Below are 15,619 nucleotides of genomic sequence, written 5' to 3'. Positions count from 1 at the left end.
GGGCAAAAATAATGGAAGTACAGACCACATCACCTGCATGATGATTGTTTTTTAATGTGAAATTGCAGACATCCTAGGGCCATATAGTAGTTGATATTTACTGGAGGGATTGATCTGTGGAGTTCAGGAAGGAGCACACTGGAAACAGTAAAGCTCTTTAAAATACTTTAATATGCTCTGAAATAGCATATTGATAGGGAAGCTGAAAAAAAAGACACTTCTCATTCAAATACAGCAGGTGACATAGGATATGTGTGTGTACATACACATATATTCATAAAAAGTTTGACTCTTTTTGAGTTTTGACTCCCAAGGAACATAAAAATATATCTGTAAAATATACATTTATGCACACATATTTTTTGGTTTTTATAACTATTCATATGTTTTTCCTCTTTGGAGTATGCCCAGGCACTCCTAAGACCATTTCTCTCTATGAAGAAATCAGACAGTGCTGTGGAATTACATGAGATATACCCTCGACTATTTATTTCTATTGTTGTCAACACAACATATGCAAACTCTTTTGGGCTGCCAACTCTCATCTCTTACATCAAGGAAACTGAATCACGTACCTTGACCTGAAAAAACTAGCACAGCTTGCATAAATATAGTTTGATAATGTCCTTGAGTTTCCTGAAGACGCAAAGAAGCAGTAACAGCATGTACATTTTTTCTTTTTATCTTTTTTTTTCCTTTTTTTTCCTTTTTTTTTTCTTTTTGAAATGCCATGCCATCAGTGACCATTTGTACTTGGCTGAAACTGCAGCACTGGATCCTATCGACAAAATAAATAAATAAACAGATGGTTTATTTATTAGTGCAGTTGAACTAATGAAGCCAGGTTTCCTATCAGGTTATATCTTGCAGTTCAATTTCCTCACGTCTAATAAAATGTGAGCTCTGCTCCTGTCCTTGCAAAACGCTTTTCTCCTGTGTGGGTTCTCAGTTGTGCACCAAGGGATAAGCAATCTTTCATATAGTGGTGGCACTAATTCAGGGCTTTCTCCTTTAAAAGATCAACTAACTGAAAGAAATTTGTCAGAAGTTTTCTGTAGAATTTGACTGAGATTGGCCAAAAATCCAAAAATATTGGAAAGGATGTGGAAGTACACTTAGATTTTTATGCCCAGCGACATAAAGGCAGCAGCAGTCTCATCTCCCCTGGGAACTGTGCTAAGCAGTATATCTTTATTTCAAGAAAACAGAAAAGTTCAGTGTGCTATTACCCATCATCTTGAAACTTCAATTGATTAATTTTTCATTAAGGGCACTGGACAACTGTTCAGGGCAAAAGCAGCAGAGAATATAGACAAGTCTGATAGTGAATGCTTCCCTTTGAGGTAAGATATGATTTTGTTTTTATAGCAAAAAACTCAGGAGAATTCAATAAAACTTGATAGAACAGTAGGTTTTCTGGCAGGCTGGTTGCAAGTCTGGTCAAAGGTGTTTAAGCTTTCACAATGTTTGGTGACTTATTAACAATGTTTGACTTTATGCCTACAACACAACTACTGAAGTAATAAGTATGAACTGTTACTAATACATTAAAGGTTTTTGTGTTAGTAACAGGCAGTAGATTAATCTCTAGTTGGGGACAGGGGGTGGAGGAGCATTTCAGAAAGAACAGCATACCATAAATGTACAGAAAAATTAGAGCTGAAGAATTTTATGTCAATTGTAAAATACGAATGCCTCCCATACAAAAAAGAAACCACCAGTAAATTAAGCTATACCTTGTCTGAAAACAGCATGAATCAATTACTTACGATGTCATGGTTCTCTGATCCATTGAACATAATCGCTCAATAATAAGCTAACTTTTCTAACATGACACAAAAATACTGTCCAAGTTCAAGATTTCCCAAAAGACCAGTAAACAACATGGCCTGGTTTTACAAAAATAGTGCTGTAAGAAGGCTGGTGTCCTAGGCAGGTGTGTCTGTGTTGCAGCACTGCTGTGGTAAGGTCACGCCTGTACATCTGCCTGGGGCCAGGGGTGGATGGAGGCAGGATGTTCACAGGGTCTTACCACCCCAGAGCTGCTGGCCTTCTTGAAACTACTTGGAGCAGCCTTTCAATACTTAAAAGAGTCTATAAAAAAGAGGGAGAACAACTTTTCACTAGTGACAGGACAAGGGGAAATGGTTTTAGATTAAAAGACGAGAGATTTAGATTAGATTAGTTAAGAAGAAATTCTTTACTGTGAGGGTGGTGAGGCACTGGAACGGGGTGCCCAGAGATGGTGTGGATGTCTCATCCCTGAAAGTGTTTGAAGCCAGGTTGGATGGGGCCCTGAGCAACCTGGTCTAATGAAGGGTGTCCCTGCCCAGGGCAGTGGGGTTAGAACTAGATGATCGTTAAGGTGCCTTCCAACCCAAACCATTCTATGATTCTATGAACTGGACATTTTTCTTCTGTCACAATTGTCTGAAATTAATTCCAGGTTCAGGAGCTAATGGGTTGGGAAAGTGTCATGGTGTTGCTTGACAGAAGAACAGCACACGGACAACCTGGGGGCATAAGCTTTGTCTTCTTAGGAAGTAAGGCTGAAAATACATTAAAAATATTTGGGGCAGGCCATTTTATAACAGCTGGTTGTCTGGGCTTGCATGTTTTTTAGGACTTCAAGTACAAAGTTTCTTTTGAACTAGGAAAGATCTGCGTGTAGAAGAACAGTACTTTTCTAAAAAGTTTATTTCAGTTTTTTAGAATTTATGTCATATTCAGGCTAATTGAATTGTGTCAAACCTGGGAAATGCATGTTTAGTTCCTCAGGTTGGAAAGTTGTTGTCTTCTGGAAGGTTACTACATACATGCAATAACTTCTGTGCTTCCAGACTGCTCTGCCTGGGTAAAATGGCCACGGGTAAAAAGCAAACAAGGACTTTGGGACCAGACAGGGGACTTGATTTTCACACTTGCTACATATCCAGGCAGCTGTAGATGGCAATTCTCCTGGGCCATTACTTTTGAAAACAGGTCCCCTTGTCTAAGGCCTGCAGCCTGTGAAAATACTCACTTAGGTATTTGCATCCATAGTATTTTGTTTCAGCTTTGTGCTGTGTTTGCCCTTTGATTAATTCTCTTTTAAAAATCCTTTCCTGTTTTAATTGGCTTATAGAAGGATTTTAGCAGATTATACTGAAAAAAAAAGAAAACAAAAATTAAAGGTTATTCAACACATTTAAATTACCATTCCTGAACATTTGGAGATTCATGTTGTCTTGTTACATTTTAAAACATTGATGGATTGTGTAACTGAAAACCATTATTTACAGTGAAATTTGTTAAAATAGTTTGAGTTTAGTGAAGTTTCCATAAAAATGAAGGTATTTTCATCCTTGGTTTAAAAATCTCAAATTACAAACATGAACAAATGATACTGTTGTTGTTGGTTTTGTTTTGTAACTAGGAAATCTGTAGAATACTTAAAGAGTATTCATTTTTCCATTCTAACAAATTTCTGCCTTTTTCTCAGATTGCAGTTTGGTCTTACGTAAGGCTAGTTTCATCCTCAGGTTATTAATGAAGAATTAGTAAGGAGCTGTAGTTACTTTAAACTAAATCTTTGTTTGAAGATAAATAGACATTAGACTGATTTACAATTGCTAATTTGAAAATTCTTGAGTTCTTGGTACCTCATTTAGGTAGTTTTTTTGTTTTTAACAGCACTTTGTTTACTTTTTAAAGCTCACTAGTATGTTTTTTAAGAACTACATCATGTTCCTTTGATTGATATGGCTGAGGATAATTCCAGCTGTTGAAGAGCAACTTCTTTCCTTGTACAGAAACAGTGGTTTCCACAATGGTTTCCTTAAGCCCTCACACATAAGAACGTGAGTTTTATGGTTGTCAGTCGTGGCGGGATGTTATGTATCAGCACCCTCCAGAAGCCTTCAGGGAGACAATTAGTCACAGCAGGTTGGCTGTGATGATCCTTCTTCCATTCAAGGACAGAAATAGGAGGCAGATCCAGAAAGAAATACTGTTAAACTCAAGTTCTGTCCCTCTACTCTGTTCTGTTGAGACCCCACCTGGAGTGCTGCATCCAGCTCTGGGGTCCCCAGCACATAAGGGACATTGACCTGTTGGAGGGAGTCCAGAGGAGGGCCATCAAGTTGATCAGAGGGATGGAACACCTCTCTTAGGAGGAAAGGCTGAGAGAATTGGGATTATTCAGCCTGGAAAAGAGAAGATTTTTGGGTAACCTAATTGTGGCCTTCCAGTACCTGAAGGGAACTTACAGGAAAGATGGGGCAAGGCTATTTACAAGAGGTAGTGAAAGGACAAGAACAAATGGGTTCAAATTGAAAGGGAGTAGAGTTAGATTAGGTATTAGGAAGAAATTCTTTACTGTGAGGGTGGTGAGGCACTGGAAAGTTGTGGATACCCCATCCCTGGAAGTGTTCAGGGCCAAGCTGGATAGGGTTCTGAGCAGGCTGGTCTAGTTGAAGGTGTCCCTGTCCACAGCAGGGGGGTTGGAACTGGATGTTCTTTATAGTCCTCTTTCATCCCCGACCATTCTATGAGTCCCTCCATGACTTTGGGCAATCTAGAATGGGCTTCGGTGAAATCAGCCTTGGGCCTTTAGATGGCTAAAAGTGCAATGAAGCTTCTGTGTCGGGACTGCCCGTCTTCCTGGCAACTGGGCGGGGCTTCGCTGTGATTTTGAAGCTTCAGGTCTCCACTAATGGAGTGAAAATACAGTTTCTCTGGAGCTTAGAAGTAGCAAAAGGTTAAACTGGCGAAATCGAGCAGCCAACACAGACTGAGGACAGACACACGAACAGGTACATTTGCCCTAGAACGGCGTATTCGAGCGATGTGTGTGGCAGGTGCAGCCGGGCGTCCCCCGGGATTCCCAGCGCTGCAGGAATCCCTCCTCCCCAAGGCAGGCCCGTCTCCCGGGCAGCCCGGGCAGCAGAGCGGCCGAGGCCCGTCCCCCTCGATCCGGGTATCGCCGCCCCGGGGCGGCTCCGCCACCGCCCCCTGTGCCGCGGCGGGATTGCTGCGGGGCCGCCCGGGCCGGACGTGCCGCCGCTCCCGGACTGCTCCGTTCCGTTCCGGCCGTACGTACGTACCAGGGGCGGGCCGGGCTGGGCTCGGGGCCGACGCTGCTGGGGCTGGGGCTGCCGGGGCCGGGGCTGGAGCGGGCTGCGGGGCGGCGACCGCGGGGCTCTGGCAGCCCCTCGGCGCGCTGGGGCTGGGGGGAAGTGGGGCGCTGAGACGCCCCTCCGGGCGGCGCTCCGGCCTGACAGCTGGGTTCCTGCCTCTGCAGTGGCTGAAAATCCGATTATATGAGTTTCTCGCATTGAAACAAACAAATCCCGGGGTGCCGGCATGGTTGGAAGTGAAGGCTGCGGTCCTGCGCGCGTGCCGGCGCCCCTCACACCCCAAACCCACCTCCGTCCTGGTTTTGCTGTCTGATATATACACAGAGCCTTGTAGAAGGTTCTTGCAGAACCTGCGAGAGTTGTGGTGTAACTTTGTGCCTGCGGCAGGCGCCAGCTGTTCCAGCCTTACACGCCAAAGCAAAGCAAGTCGTTTGGGTAGAGTAAGGGAAAACGTCTTAAACTCTGTTATTGTTGTCTCGTAATTTTAGGAGCGTGCAGAAATGTCTTCCTTCGAAAATAAAGGACTCATACTGGGTATAATGGCAGGGACTGCTGGATTAAGCCTGGCGCTGGTTTGGTACCGCAAGATCCGAAAACGTGGGGCAGCTGTGCGTGTACGTGCGTTCCAGGATATAGGTAACAGACTTAATTCTGTGGGCTTGCAAAATGAGGCTCCTAATGAGCAAGGAGCCGTGATGGTTTTACATGGGAGGCAACTGCAGATATTAGAAAAATTGAATGGCCTGCTACTAAGTGTGGACGAACTGAAGAGAGAGGTGGAATTTCTGAAAGAAGCTATTCCAAAGCTTGAAGAGCTTGTTCGAAATGAGCTTCAAGGGAAAGGTGATGTTCAGAGAGTTAGCCCGTCACACAGAGCAACAAGGCGGAGAAAAGCTGAGACAACTTCTGGTGCAAGAGAAACTACCAGCTCTGAGGAGGCGGAAAGTGAAGGAGGGTGAGTTAATAATAATTTGTATATACAACAGTACACATGCAGTGCAAATTGTATCAATACCTATGTGAAATTGTAAACAGGAGCCCTTTTAAAGTTTTATGTAGATTTTATACTTCTCTATATTTAATGGGAAAAAAACCCAGAAATTCAGATTAGCAGTTTTTGGATCAGAGAAGACTCTTGGTGACCATCTCTGAACCTGCACTGTGGCTGAAGTTGGCTTAATGCCAAGCATAATACAGATTTTTTTAGGAATGTGTTTGGTAATGATCTGATGCAGTATTGCTACATAGCTATGCAATGAGAGACAAAGTTCAGAATAATGGTGTAATTTTGAAAGTGCCTCTAGTAAGAAAGTACTCTTCTGTCTTTGCTATAGTTGGTTCAAACCGTATGAATGCTCTTGTGCTTTTCATGATAATTGCTTTCTATGGGCCTCACAAATGAGTTATTGCAGTGTTCTGCCTAGAGGTATTGCTTACTATGAAGGCAACATCCCAATGCAACACACGTACAAGTGACAATGTTTATGTGTATTTGTGACTGTATACCCTTTCCAGTGGCTCAAAAAGTAATCATGAGTGATTTAGGAGACTGACTCAGTAAGGTAGAAAGTTCCTAGTTTTAGCCCCTTCTTGTAGTCCCATTGTGGTTAATGGCATCTTTTATACTTGTGAGTTGAGGAATGTACTTGTGGGGAATAGGGCCTGGAAAAAACCAGACCTTTGCAGAGGACAGAGCAACTCATTACAGTAAACTTTTCTCAGCTTCACCCCCCGAGTCTGTGCCTCAATACAGCACAGTACTGAAGGATCAGATGTACCTGGAGTCCAGGGGAGGGACTATATTTTTGTCTTTTCAAACATTGCTTAATATACCCTCCAGTAGTAATGAAAAAATGGTGATGACATTACTCTCCTGTAATTACGACTTTGTTTTGGTATAATCAGATTAGATGCTTATGCGCAATTTAATAAGTGTATGTTTATAGCAACTGAGTTTTTTGAACCGTTTCCTCACTGTGTCTTACATGTCTGCGTAGGCAGCATTGTGTCTGCAAATTGCCTACTTATGTCACCTTTTTTCTTTAAAGATATATTAATCAACTGTAATATTCTGAAGCCAGTAACATGCTGCATATAATAATTAATGGAATTCTGGTTTTAAGAGTTTCTCCACATTCATTTTCTCTTCCTTTGAACAGAATTTCCTGTTGTGTTACATCCCAGCCTACATGCTTCACAAGTCTTATATTTGGTACCATATTTTAAGACCTGTCAGTTCTACTATGAACTTTCTTTATTTTAAGTATTCAGCATTGGCAGAAGTATTCAAAGATATTCCTCCTTCATCTGGTGTAGAAAAATTTTGGTTCTATTAGTTTCTCAGATTATTTTATCTGTTGATTAGTTTGCATAGNCTGAAAATACTCACTTAGGTATTTGCATCCATAGTATTTTGTTTCAGCTTTGTGCTGTGTTTGCCCTTTGATTAATTCTCTTTTAAAAATCCTTTCCTGTTTTAATTGGCTTATAGAAGGATTTTAGCAGATTATACTGAAAAAAAAAGAAAACAAAAATTAAAGGTTATTCAACACATTTAAATTACCATTCCTGAACATTTGGAGATTCATGTTGTCTTGTTACATTTTAAAACATTGATGGATTGTGTAACTGAAAACCATTATTTACAGTGAAATTTGTTAAAATAGTTTGAGTTTAGTGAAGTTTCCATAAAAATGAAGGTATTTTCATCCTTGGTTTAAAAATCTCAAATTACAAACATGAACAAATGATACTGTTGTTGTTGGTTTTGTTTTGTAACTAGGAAATCTGTAGAATACTTAAAGAGTATTCATTTTTCCATTCTAACAAATTTCTGCCTTTTTCTCAGATTGCAGTTTGGTCTTACGTAAGGCTAGTTTCATCCTCAGGTTATTAATGAAGAATTAGTAAGGAGCTGTAGTTACTTTAAACTAAATCTTTGTTTGAAGATAAATAGACATTAGACTGATTTACAATTGCTAATTTGAAAATTCTTGAGTTCTTGGTACCTCATTTAGGTAGTTTTTTTGTTTTTAACAGCACTTTGTTTACTTTTTAAAGCTCACTAGTATGTTTTTTAAGAACTACATCATGTTCCTTTGATTGATATGGCTGAGGATAATTCCAGCTGTTGAAGAGCAACTTCTTTCCTTGTACAGAAACAGTGGTTTCCACAATGGTTTCCTTAAGCCCTCACACATAAGAACGTGAGTTTTATGGTTGTCAGTCGTGGCGGGATGTTATGTATCAGCACCCTCCAGAAGCCTTCAGGGAGACAATTAGTCACAGCAGGTTGGCTGTGATGATCCTTCTTCCATTCAAGGACAGAAATAGGAGGCAGATCCAGAAAGAAATACTGTTAAACTCAAGTTCTGTCCCTCTACTCTGTTCTGTTGAGACCCCACCTGGAGTGCTGCATCCAGCTCTGGGGTCCCCAGCACATAAGGGACATTGACCTGTTGGAGGGAGTCCAGAGGAGGGCCATCAAGTTGATCAGAGGGATGGAACACCTCTCTTAGGAGGAAAGGCTGAGAGAATTGGGATTATTCAGCCTGGAAAAGAGAAGATTTTTGGGTAACCTAATTGTGGCCTTCCAGTACCTGAAGGGAACTTACAGGAAAGATGGGGCAAGGCTATTTACAAGAGGTAGTGAAAGGACAAGAACAAATGGGTTCAAATTGAAAGGGAGTAGAGTTAGATTAGGTATTAGGAAGAAATTCTTTACTGTGAGGGTGGTGAGGCACTGGAAAGTTGTGGATACCCCATCCCTGGAAGTGTTCAGGGCCAAGCTGGATAGGGTTCTGAGCAGGCTGGTCTAGTTGAAGGTGTCCCTGTCCACAGCAGGGGGGTTGGAACTGGATGTTCTTTATAGTCCTCTTTCATCCCCGACCATTCTATGAGTCCCTCCATGACTTTGGGCAATCTAGAATGGGCTTCGGTGAAATCAGCCTTGGGCCTTTAGATGGCTAAAAGTGCAATGAAGCTTCTGTGTCGGGACTGCCCGTCTTCCTGGCAACTGGGCGGGGCTTCGCTGTGATTTTGAAGCTTCAGGTCTCCACTAATGGAGTGAAAATACAGTTTCTCTGGAGCTTAGAAGTAGCAAAAGGTTAAACTGGCGAAATCGAGCAGCCAACACAGACTGAGGACAGACACACGAACAGGTACATTTGCCCTAGAACGGCGTATTCGAGCGATGTGTGTGGCAGGTGCAGCCGGGCGTCCCCCGGGATTCCCAGCGCTGCAGGAATCCCTCCTCCCCAAGGCAGGCCCGTCTCCCGGGCAGCCCGGGCAGCAGAGCGGCCGAGGCCCGTCCCCCTCGATCCGGGTATCGCCGCCCCGGGGCGGCTCCGCCACCGCCCCCTGTGCCGCGGCGGGATTGCTGCGGGGCCGCCCGGGCCGGACGTGCCGCCGCTCCCGGACTGCTCCGTTCCGTTCCGGCCGTACGTACGTACCAGGGGCGGGCCGGGCTGGGCTCGGGGCCGACGCTGCTGGGGCTGGGGCTGCCGGGGCCGGGGCTGGAGCGGGCTGCGGGGCGGCGACCGCGGGGCTCTGGCAGCCCCTCGGCGCGCTGGGGCTGGGGGGAAGTGGGGCGCTGAGACGCCCCTCCGGGCGGCGCTCCGGCCTGACAGCTGGGTTCCTGCCTCTGCAGTGGCTGAAAATCCGATTATATGAGTTTCTCGCATTGAAACAAACAAATCCCGGGGTGCCGGCATGGTTGGAAGTGAAGGCTGCGGTCCTGCGCGCGTGCCGGCGCCCCTCACACCCCAAACCCACCTCCGTCCTGGTTTTGCTGTCTGATATATACACAGAGCCTTGTAGAAGGTTCTTGCAGAACCTGCGAGAGTTGTGGTGTAACTTTGTGCCTGCGGCAGGCGCCAGCTGTTCCAGCCTTACACGCCAAAGCAAAGCAAGTCGTTTGGGTAGAGTAAGGGAAAACGTCTTAAACTCTGTTATTGTTGTCTCGTAATTTTAGGAGCGTGCAGAAATGTCTTCCTTCGAAAATAAAGGACTCATACTGGGTATAATGGCAGGGACTGCTGGATTAAGCCTGGCGCTGGTTTGGTACCGCAAGATCCGAAAACGTGGGGCAGCTGTGCGTGTACGTGCGTTCCAGGATATAGGTAACAGACTTAATTCTGTGGGCTTGCAAAATGAGGCTCCTAATGAGCAAGGAGCCGTGATGGTTTTACATGGGAGGCAACTGCAGATATTAGAAAAATTGAATGGCCTGCTACTAAGTGTGGACGAACTGAAGAGAGAGGTGGAATTTCTGAAAGAAGCTATTCCAAAGCTTGAAGAGCTTGTTCGAAATGAGCTTCAAGGGAAAGGTGATGTTCAGAGAGTTAGCCCGTCACACAGAGCAACAAGGCGGAGAAAAGCTGAGACAACTTCTGGTGCAAGAGAAACTACCAGCTCTGAGGAGGCGGAAAGTGAAGGAGGGTGAGTTAATAATAATTTGTATATACAACAGTACACATGCAGTGCAAATTGTATCAATACCTATGTGAAATTGTAAACAGGAGCCCTTTTAAAGTTTTATGTAGATTTTATACTTCTCTATATTTAATGGGAAAAAAACCCAGAAATTCAGATTAGCAGTTTTTGGATCAGAGAAGACTCTTGGTGACCATCTCTGAACCTGCACTGTGGCTGAAGTTGGCTTAATGCCAAGCATAATACAGATTTTTTTAGGAATGTGTTTGGTAATGATCTGATGCAGTATTGCTACATAGCTATGCAATGAGAGACAAAGTTCAGAATAATGGTGTAATTTTGAAAGTGCCTCTAGTAAGAAAGTACTCTTCTGTCTTTGCTATAGTTGGTTCAAACCGTATGAATGCTCTTGTGCTTTTCATGATAATTGCTTTCTATGGGCCTCACAAATGAGTTATTGCAGTGTTCTGCCTAGAGGTATTGCTTACTATGAAGGCAACATCCCAATGCAACACACGTACAAGTGACAATGTTTATGTGTATTTGTGACTGTATACCCTTTCCAGTGGCTCAAAAAGTAATCATGAGTGATTTAGGAGACTGACTCAGTAAGGTAGAAAGTTCCTAGTTTTAGCCCCTTCTTGTAGTCCCATTGTGGTTAATGGCATCTTTTATACTTGTGAGTTGAGGAATGTACTTGTGGGGAATAGGGCCTGGAAAAAACCAGACCTTTGCAGAGGACAGAGCAACTCATTACAGTAAACTTTTCTCAGCTTCACCCCCCGAGTCTGTGCCTCAATACAGCACAGTACTGAAGAATCAGATGTACCTGGAGTCCAGGGGAGGGACTATATTTTTGTCTTTTCAAACATTGCTTAATATACCCTCCAGTAGTAATGAAAAAATGGTGATGACATTACTCTCCTGTAATTACGACTTTGTTTTGGTATAATCAGATTAGATGCTTATGCGCAATTTAATAAGTGTATGTTTATAGCAACTGAGTTTTTTGAACCGTTTCCTCACTGTGTCTTACATGTCTGCGTAGGCAGCATTGTGTCTGCAAATTGCCTACTTATGTCACCTTTTTTCTTTAAAGATATATTAATCAACTGTAATATTCTGAAGCCAGTAACATGCTGCATATAATAATTAATGGAATTCTGGTTTTAAGAGTTTCTCCACATTCATTTTCTCTTCCTTTGAACAGAATTTCCTGTTGTGTTACATCCCAGCCTACATGCTTCACAAGTCTTATATTTGGTACCATATTTTAAGACCTGTCAGTTCTACTATGAACTTTCTTTATTTTAAGTATTCAGCATTGGCAGAAGTATTCAAAGATATTCCTCCTTCATCTGGTGTAGAAAAATTTTGGTTCTATTAGTTTCTCAGATTATTTTATCTGTTGATTAGTTTGCATAGACCTTTATGCTATGCCTAAAATATTTGGACCAGTTTATGAATAATCAGTCCATTGATGCAATATAGAGGTTATTGCACACCTAGCATTTCAGAAAATCCCGTTTTTTGGTCAGGAGAGATGTGTGGCTCTTTGAAAAGAAACCAAGGAAACAGGTTCCTATTTGTGACGAAGAAGCTGATGTGGTGATCCAATGCAAGTAATTATAGTGTGCAAGAGCATTGAATGTGTCCTTAAGAGAGGCCTTCTCTGACAAGTATTTGTGTACAGTCATAAGGAAGGAAGATAGTTCAAGGTTATAGTTAGTGTTAGTCATTTGGGGATATGCTTTTCCACTGCTATTTTTCAATCCCTTTTGAAAAGAGATGTTTTTTCCCTACTAACACCTTGTACTTGATGTTCTTGTTTTGCATATCTTCTCTAAATTTAAGATAATTTAATTTAAGTAATTTGTATTTTTTCTTCCTCTTGCAAATAGGTTGTTAATCCTAATGTGTGTACAGTTCCAATGTATATAGCTTTTTCTGGGGTCTTCTGTAACTTTAAAGACTGTAATGCATGTTCTGTGAGAGTTTACCAGGAGAATCAATAGCAACACATGTTCTTTGTCCAGTTAATGTACATCACCACTTCATGTGCTGTAGGTATAACACCATGTGCATTATTTTATACTGTTCTGATGTGAATTCCATACACATTAATGCATTCAATTGCTAGATTGTGCACTAGAGAAATGATTTCGCTCTTTGTTACTGATAAAACACTTTTTCACTTTGTGTACTCCATCTAAAGTACATGCAACGTGTTTCACTGCCTCAGCAGTATTTTCATGATATAAAAGATAGGATTTTGCTTGTGTTAAGCACTTCTGGTATTAACTGACAAATGGGTGGATGCTGGCAATTGACAGATAAAGTAATCTGAAGAGTTTTATGGATTTATGCTGGATGACTATACTGGTTTAAGGTTTGTAAACTTCTGGAAAAGCATTTAATGCTTCCTCATTTTTTCATGAAATATTTGAAGCTGACAGTATCTGATATCACCTTTTGATCTGCTGTGGGCGTATTCTCAGTGTCACTGTTGGTATTCAACACCTTGGGAAAAGAAGCACTTTTGCCTTTCAAAATGGTATATTTCTGTAAGTGGAAAAATATCACATGCTTTTTAATAAATGAGCTATAGTTTCACATGATAACAGGTAATTTAAATGGGAGGTTCACTGAATGGATGAGACATTAAATGCTAAAGAGCCTGCAGTTTCTAGTCTGTGCTTTTCTGTATTCTGTTCTTACTAGTTTGTTTCAGTTTCCATCATTTACTAGTGAACTTTTAACAACTGAGAATGGGTAACAAGCTCTCGTTCATTTACAAATATAATAAATTGTGTCTAGATGATCACCTGAGATGGAGTGTTACTGAATTCTCCTCTCTGTGATTTTAAGGCTGTTTCCTCCCTGATGTGGCAGTGATGAGCCCTTGACATTGGTGTCATGTTTGGCTCTAGTCTTCATCTGGCCCCGTGTCCCAGCTTTTCAAATTGCAGTTGGCATCAGTCACCACAAAGATTCACCACAGTACATTCTTTTCTGACAGATGTTCTATTTATAATTTTTCCTTGAAATAGTTTAAATATTCAACAGGAAGAAACATTTCCCTTGCCTGCTTCTGTGTATCACTTCACTTAGCATTTCTTAATTTATTTTACTGCTCGTTTCTTTCAAATGCAACCTTCAGTTGGCCTAAGAATCCAGTTTGCCAAACTTTTCCTCAAAGGCATTACCATTATGGGTGGCTACACACTTTGCTGGAGCATACAGTGCAAATTTGATCCAGATCAGTCTGTGACATATAATCTCCTTTCTTTTGAATTGGCTCAAGCAGATGAGACGGTGTTTGTGTCAGCTTCTGATTTTTCTAAGTTGGCAGGGAGACACCAGATGATATTTGATCTGTCTAAGAGCTGAGGTGTTGTGAACAAATGATACCTGGTTAGGCCCAGTGTCTGCCAGTTTACAGGCAATTCAACTCAGTCTTTGAACCACCAAAGTGCATTTACACCACAATGGTGATTTTCGCCTGTAGCTCAGTTTTTTTTTTAATCCAGTTCTGGGCGCTGGGATTTACTGAACTGCTTAACCATAGTGGGGTGAGTCTCCAGCACAGTTTCCATTTGTTCTTTGATCTTTGAACAGTTCATTATGATACAGCTGAGTCCTGTTGGTTGACTGTTGCTCCTCACATTCTTATCACAGTTTTTCTCTTCTGTTTAAAATCTATTGGCAATAAAGGTGAAAATGAGTTGGCACTGACTTTAGACATTTTTTAGAAGTTCTTTCATTTTCTCAAATATTGATTAATGTGTTTATCACATGTAAATACTCACTTTTTCTGTTTATCATCTGATAAAACCTCTTGCAGGAAAACACCAGGTAAAATTGCAGATTTCTGTTATATGGAATATTTGTAAAACAAACCATAATGACTCTTCCTGGTTTTGTGTTAGTTTCCTTTTTGGATTAATGTCATTATTCCACAGACGTCTGGAATTTTTAAACTGTGTTAAGAAGAATCTCCCCTTCTGTTTGTGTTAGTAGTGATTTTTAGTGCTTTAGAATGAGTAGATGTGTAAGACTTAGCTGCTTTGTTAAAGTTGGTTATCAATCAACAAATAAATTGAAATTTGTGCTCATCAAGGTTTAAGATGGTCTGTTCCATATTTAAATTCTTTGAGGATTCATAAAGCAGATAAATAGAGGAGGTAGGAGAGAATTTCCCGGGACAGTGGAGGTAAGAGGGACTGGAGAAGAAATTACCTGCACTCTTTGCTCTTTCTCAGCCTGGAGATGAGATTTCTGTAGGAGAGATGGGGTGAGGAAAGGGTTGATGCAGTGCGGTCTGATCTTAAAAGATTATTCTTCCTTGATATTTTATAATCAGCTCCTTAGGGGTTCGCATCATCTGTAAGATAGTGGCCTACTTCACACTTTTTCTATTTGAGTCTCCCAGTAAATACTCTGTATGACTTATCTGATGTCATATGAATTTGATGTTTGGTCATGACAGTTTGATACAGTGCTGCTGGAAATCTCTGCTGGGCTTGTTTGGACTGACAGCCCAGTGGGCTTGGCTGTCAGCCCAGCCTTGACCTTTATGTTTTTGCTGGGAGAGTGTTTTGTAATAATCACTTTTGTCTATTATCTAACCTTGAAACAGTAGTGAATTTTAGCAGATGTTTACGCAGCAAAGATAAAGAAGACAACATCAACATTGACTCCCAAACACTGATTCTTTACTTTCATATCTACCTGATTAGGTAGCATTTGAGGCAGTGCTCAAATTTCTGAAACTAAGGAAATTGCCTTGACTGCTTAGCTGTTGCTCTTTTATATTACCTAGTGCCCTTATTTTAGGTTGGTAATTGCACAAATCGTCAGTGTATTTATCTTTTAATTAGAGGGAATGGGGCATCCAAACCATGGGAGGAAAAATACTTTCCAAACATACTTTGCATCATAGAACTACGTGCTGGAGCTAAAAGGCCCCACTCCCAAAGAAATACCTTGCACTTTTGGTAAAGTTAGGGCTCTTACAAATGCAGCCTATATATGATGTACCTCTGCAACCACTTCAAAAGAACTATGGA

The 15,619-nt window shown here is 41.7% G+C and overlaps 2 protein-coding genes and 1 long non-coding RNA gene across 6 annotated transcripts in view; 2 read left to right on the top strand and 1 right to left on the bottom strand.

Annotated features, from left to right (window-relative positions):
* Window positions 1-200: 200 nt before the first annotated feature.
* LOC108493316 lies at window positions 201-4,621 on the bottom strand. The gene is made up of 3 exons (XR_001873430.1): window positions 4,358-4,621; window positions 3,023-3,144; window positions 201-778 (listed from the first exon to the last, which is right to left on the bottom strand). It is a non-coding gene; the product is annotated as an uncharacterized LOC108493316 (long non-coding RNA).
* A 384-nt stretch (window positions 4,622-5,005) lies between these two features.
* LOC108493310 (regulator of microtubule dynamics protein 2-like) lies at window positions 5,006-6,076 on the top strand. Its single transcript, XM_017806585.1, has 2 exons — window positions 5,006-5,076; window positions 5,606-6,076. The coding sequence occupies exon 2, from the start codon at window positions 5,618-5,620 to the stop codon at window positions 6,074-6,076; it is 459 nt and encodes a 152-aa protein (XP_017662074.1). The 5' UTR covers window positions 5,006-5,076; window positions 5,606-5,617.
* A 3,075-nt stretch (window positions 6,077-9,151) lies between these two features.
* LOC108493413 (regulator of microtubule dynamics protein 2-like) overlaps window positions 9,152-15,619 on the top strand; it is a 45,610-nt gene continuing 39,142 nt past the window's right edge. For 2 of the 4 annotated variants that reach the window (XM_017806808.1, XM_017806804.1), the window contains exons 1-2: window positions 9,490-9,560; window positions 10,090-10,556. In XM_017806808.1, coding sequence (XP_017662297.1) covers window positions 10,102-10,556 — 455 coding nt within the window. In that variant the 5' untranslated portion in view covers window positions 9,490-9,560; window positions 10,090-10,101. Of the gene's footprint in view, window positions 9,278-9,488; window positions 9,561-10,089; window positions 10,557-15,619 lie in introns of those variants that run through there. The other 2 variants (XM_017806807.1, XM_017806805.1) reach the window with 2 other exon arrangements.

The sequence above is a fragment of the Lepidothrix coronata genome, unplaced genomic scaffold, assembly GCF_001604755.1.
Source record: "Lepidothrix coronata isolate B3197 unplaced genomic scaffold, Lepidothrix_coronata-1.0 Scaffold16, whole genome shotgun sequence".
Taxonomy (NCBI): Eukaryota; Metazoa; Chordata; class Aves; order Passeriformes; family Pipridae; genus Lepidothrix; species Lepidothrix coronata.
This window is presented reverse-complemented; position numbering and strand designations above follow the sequence as displayed.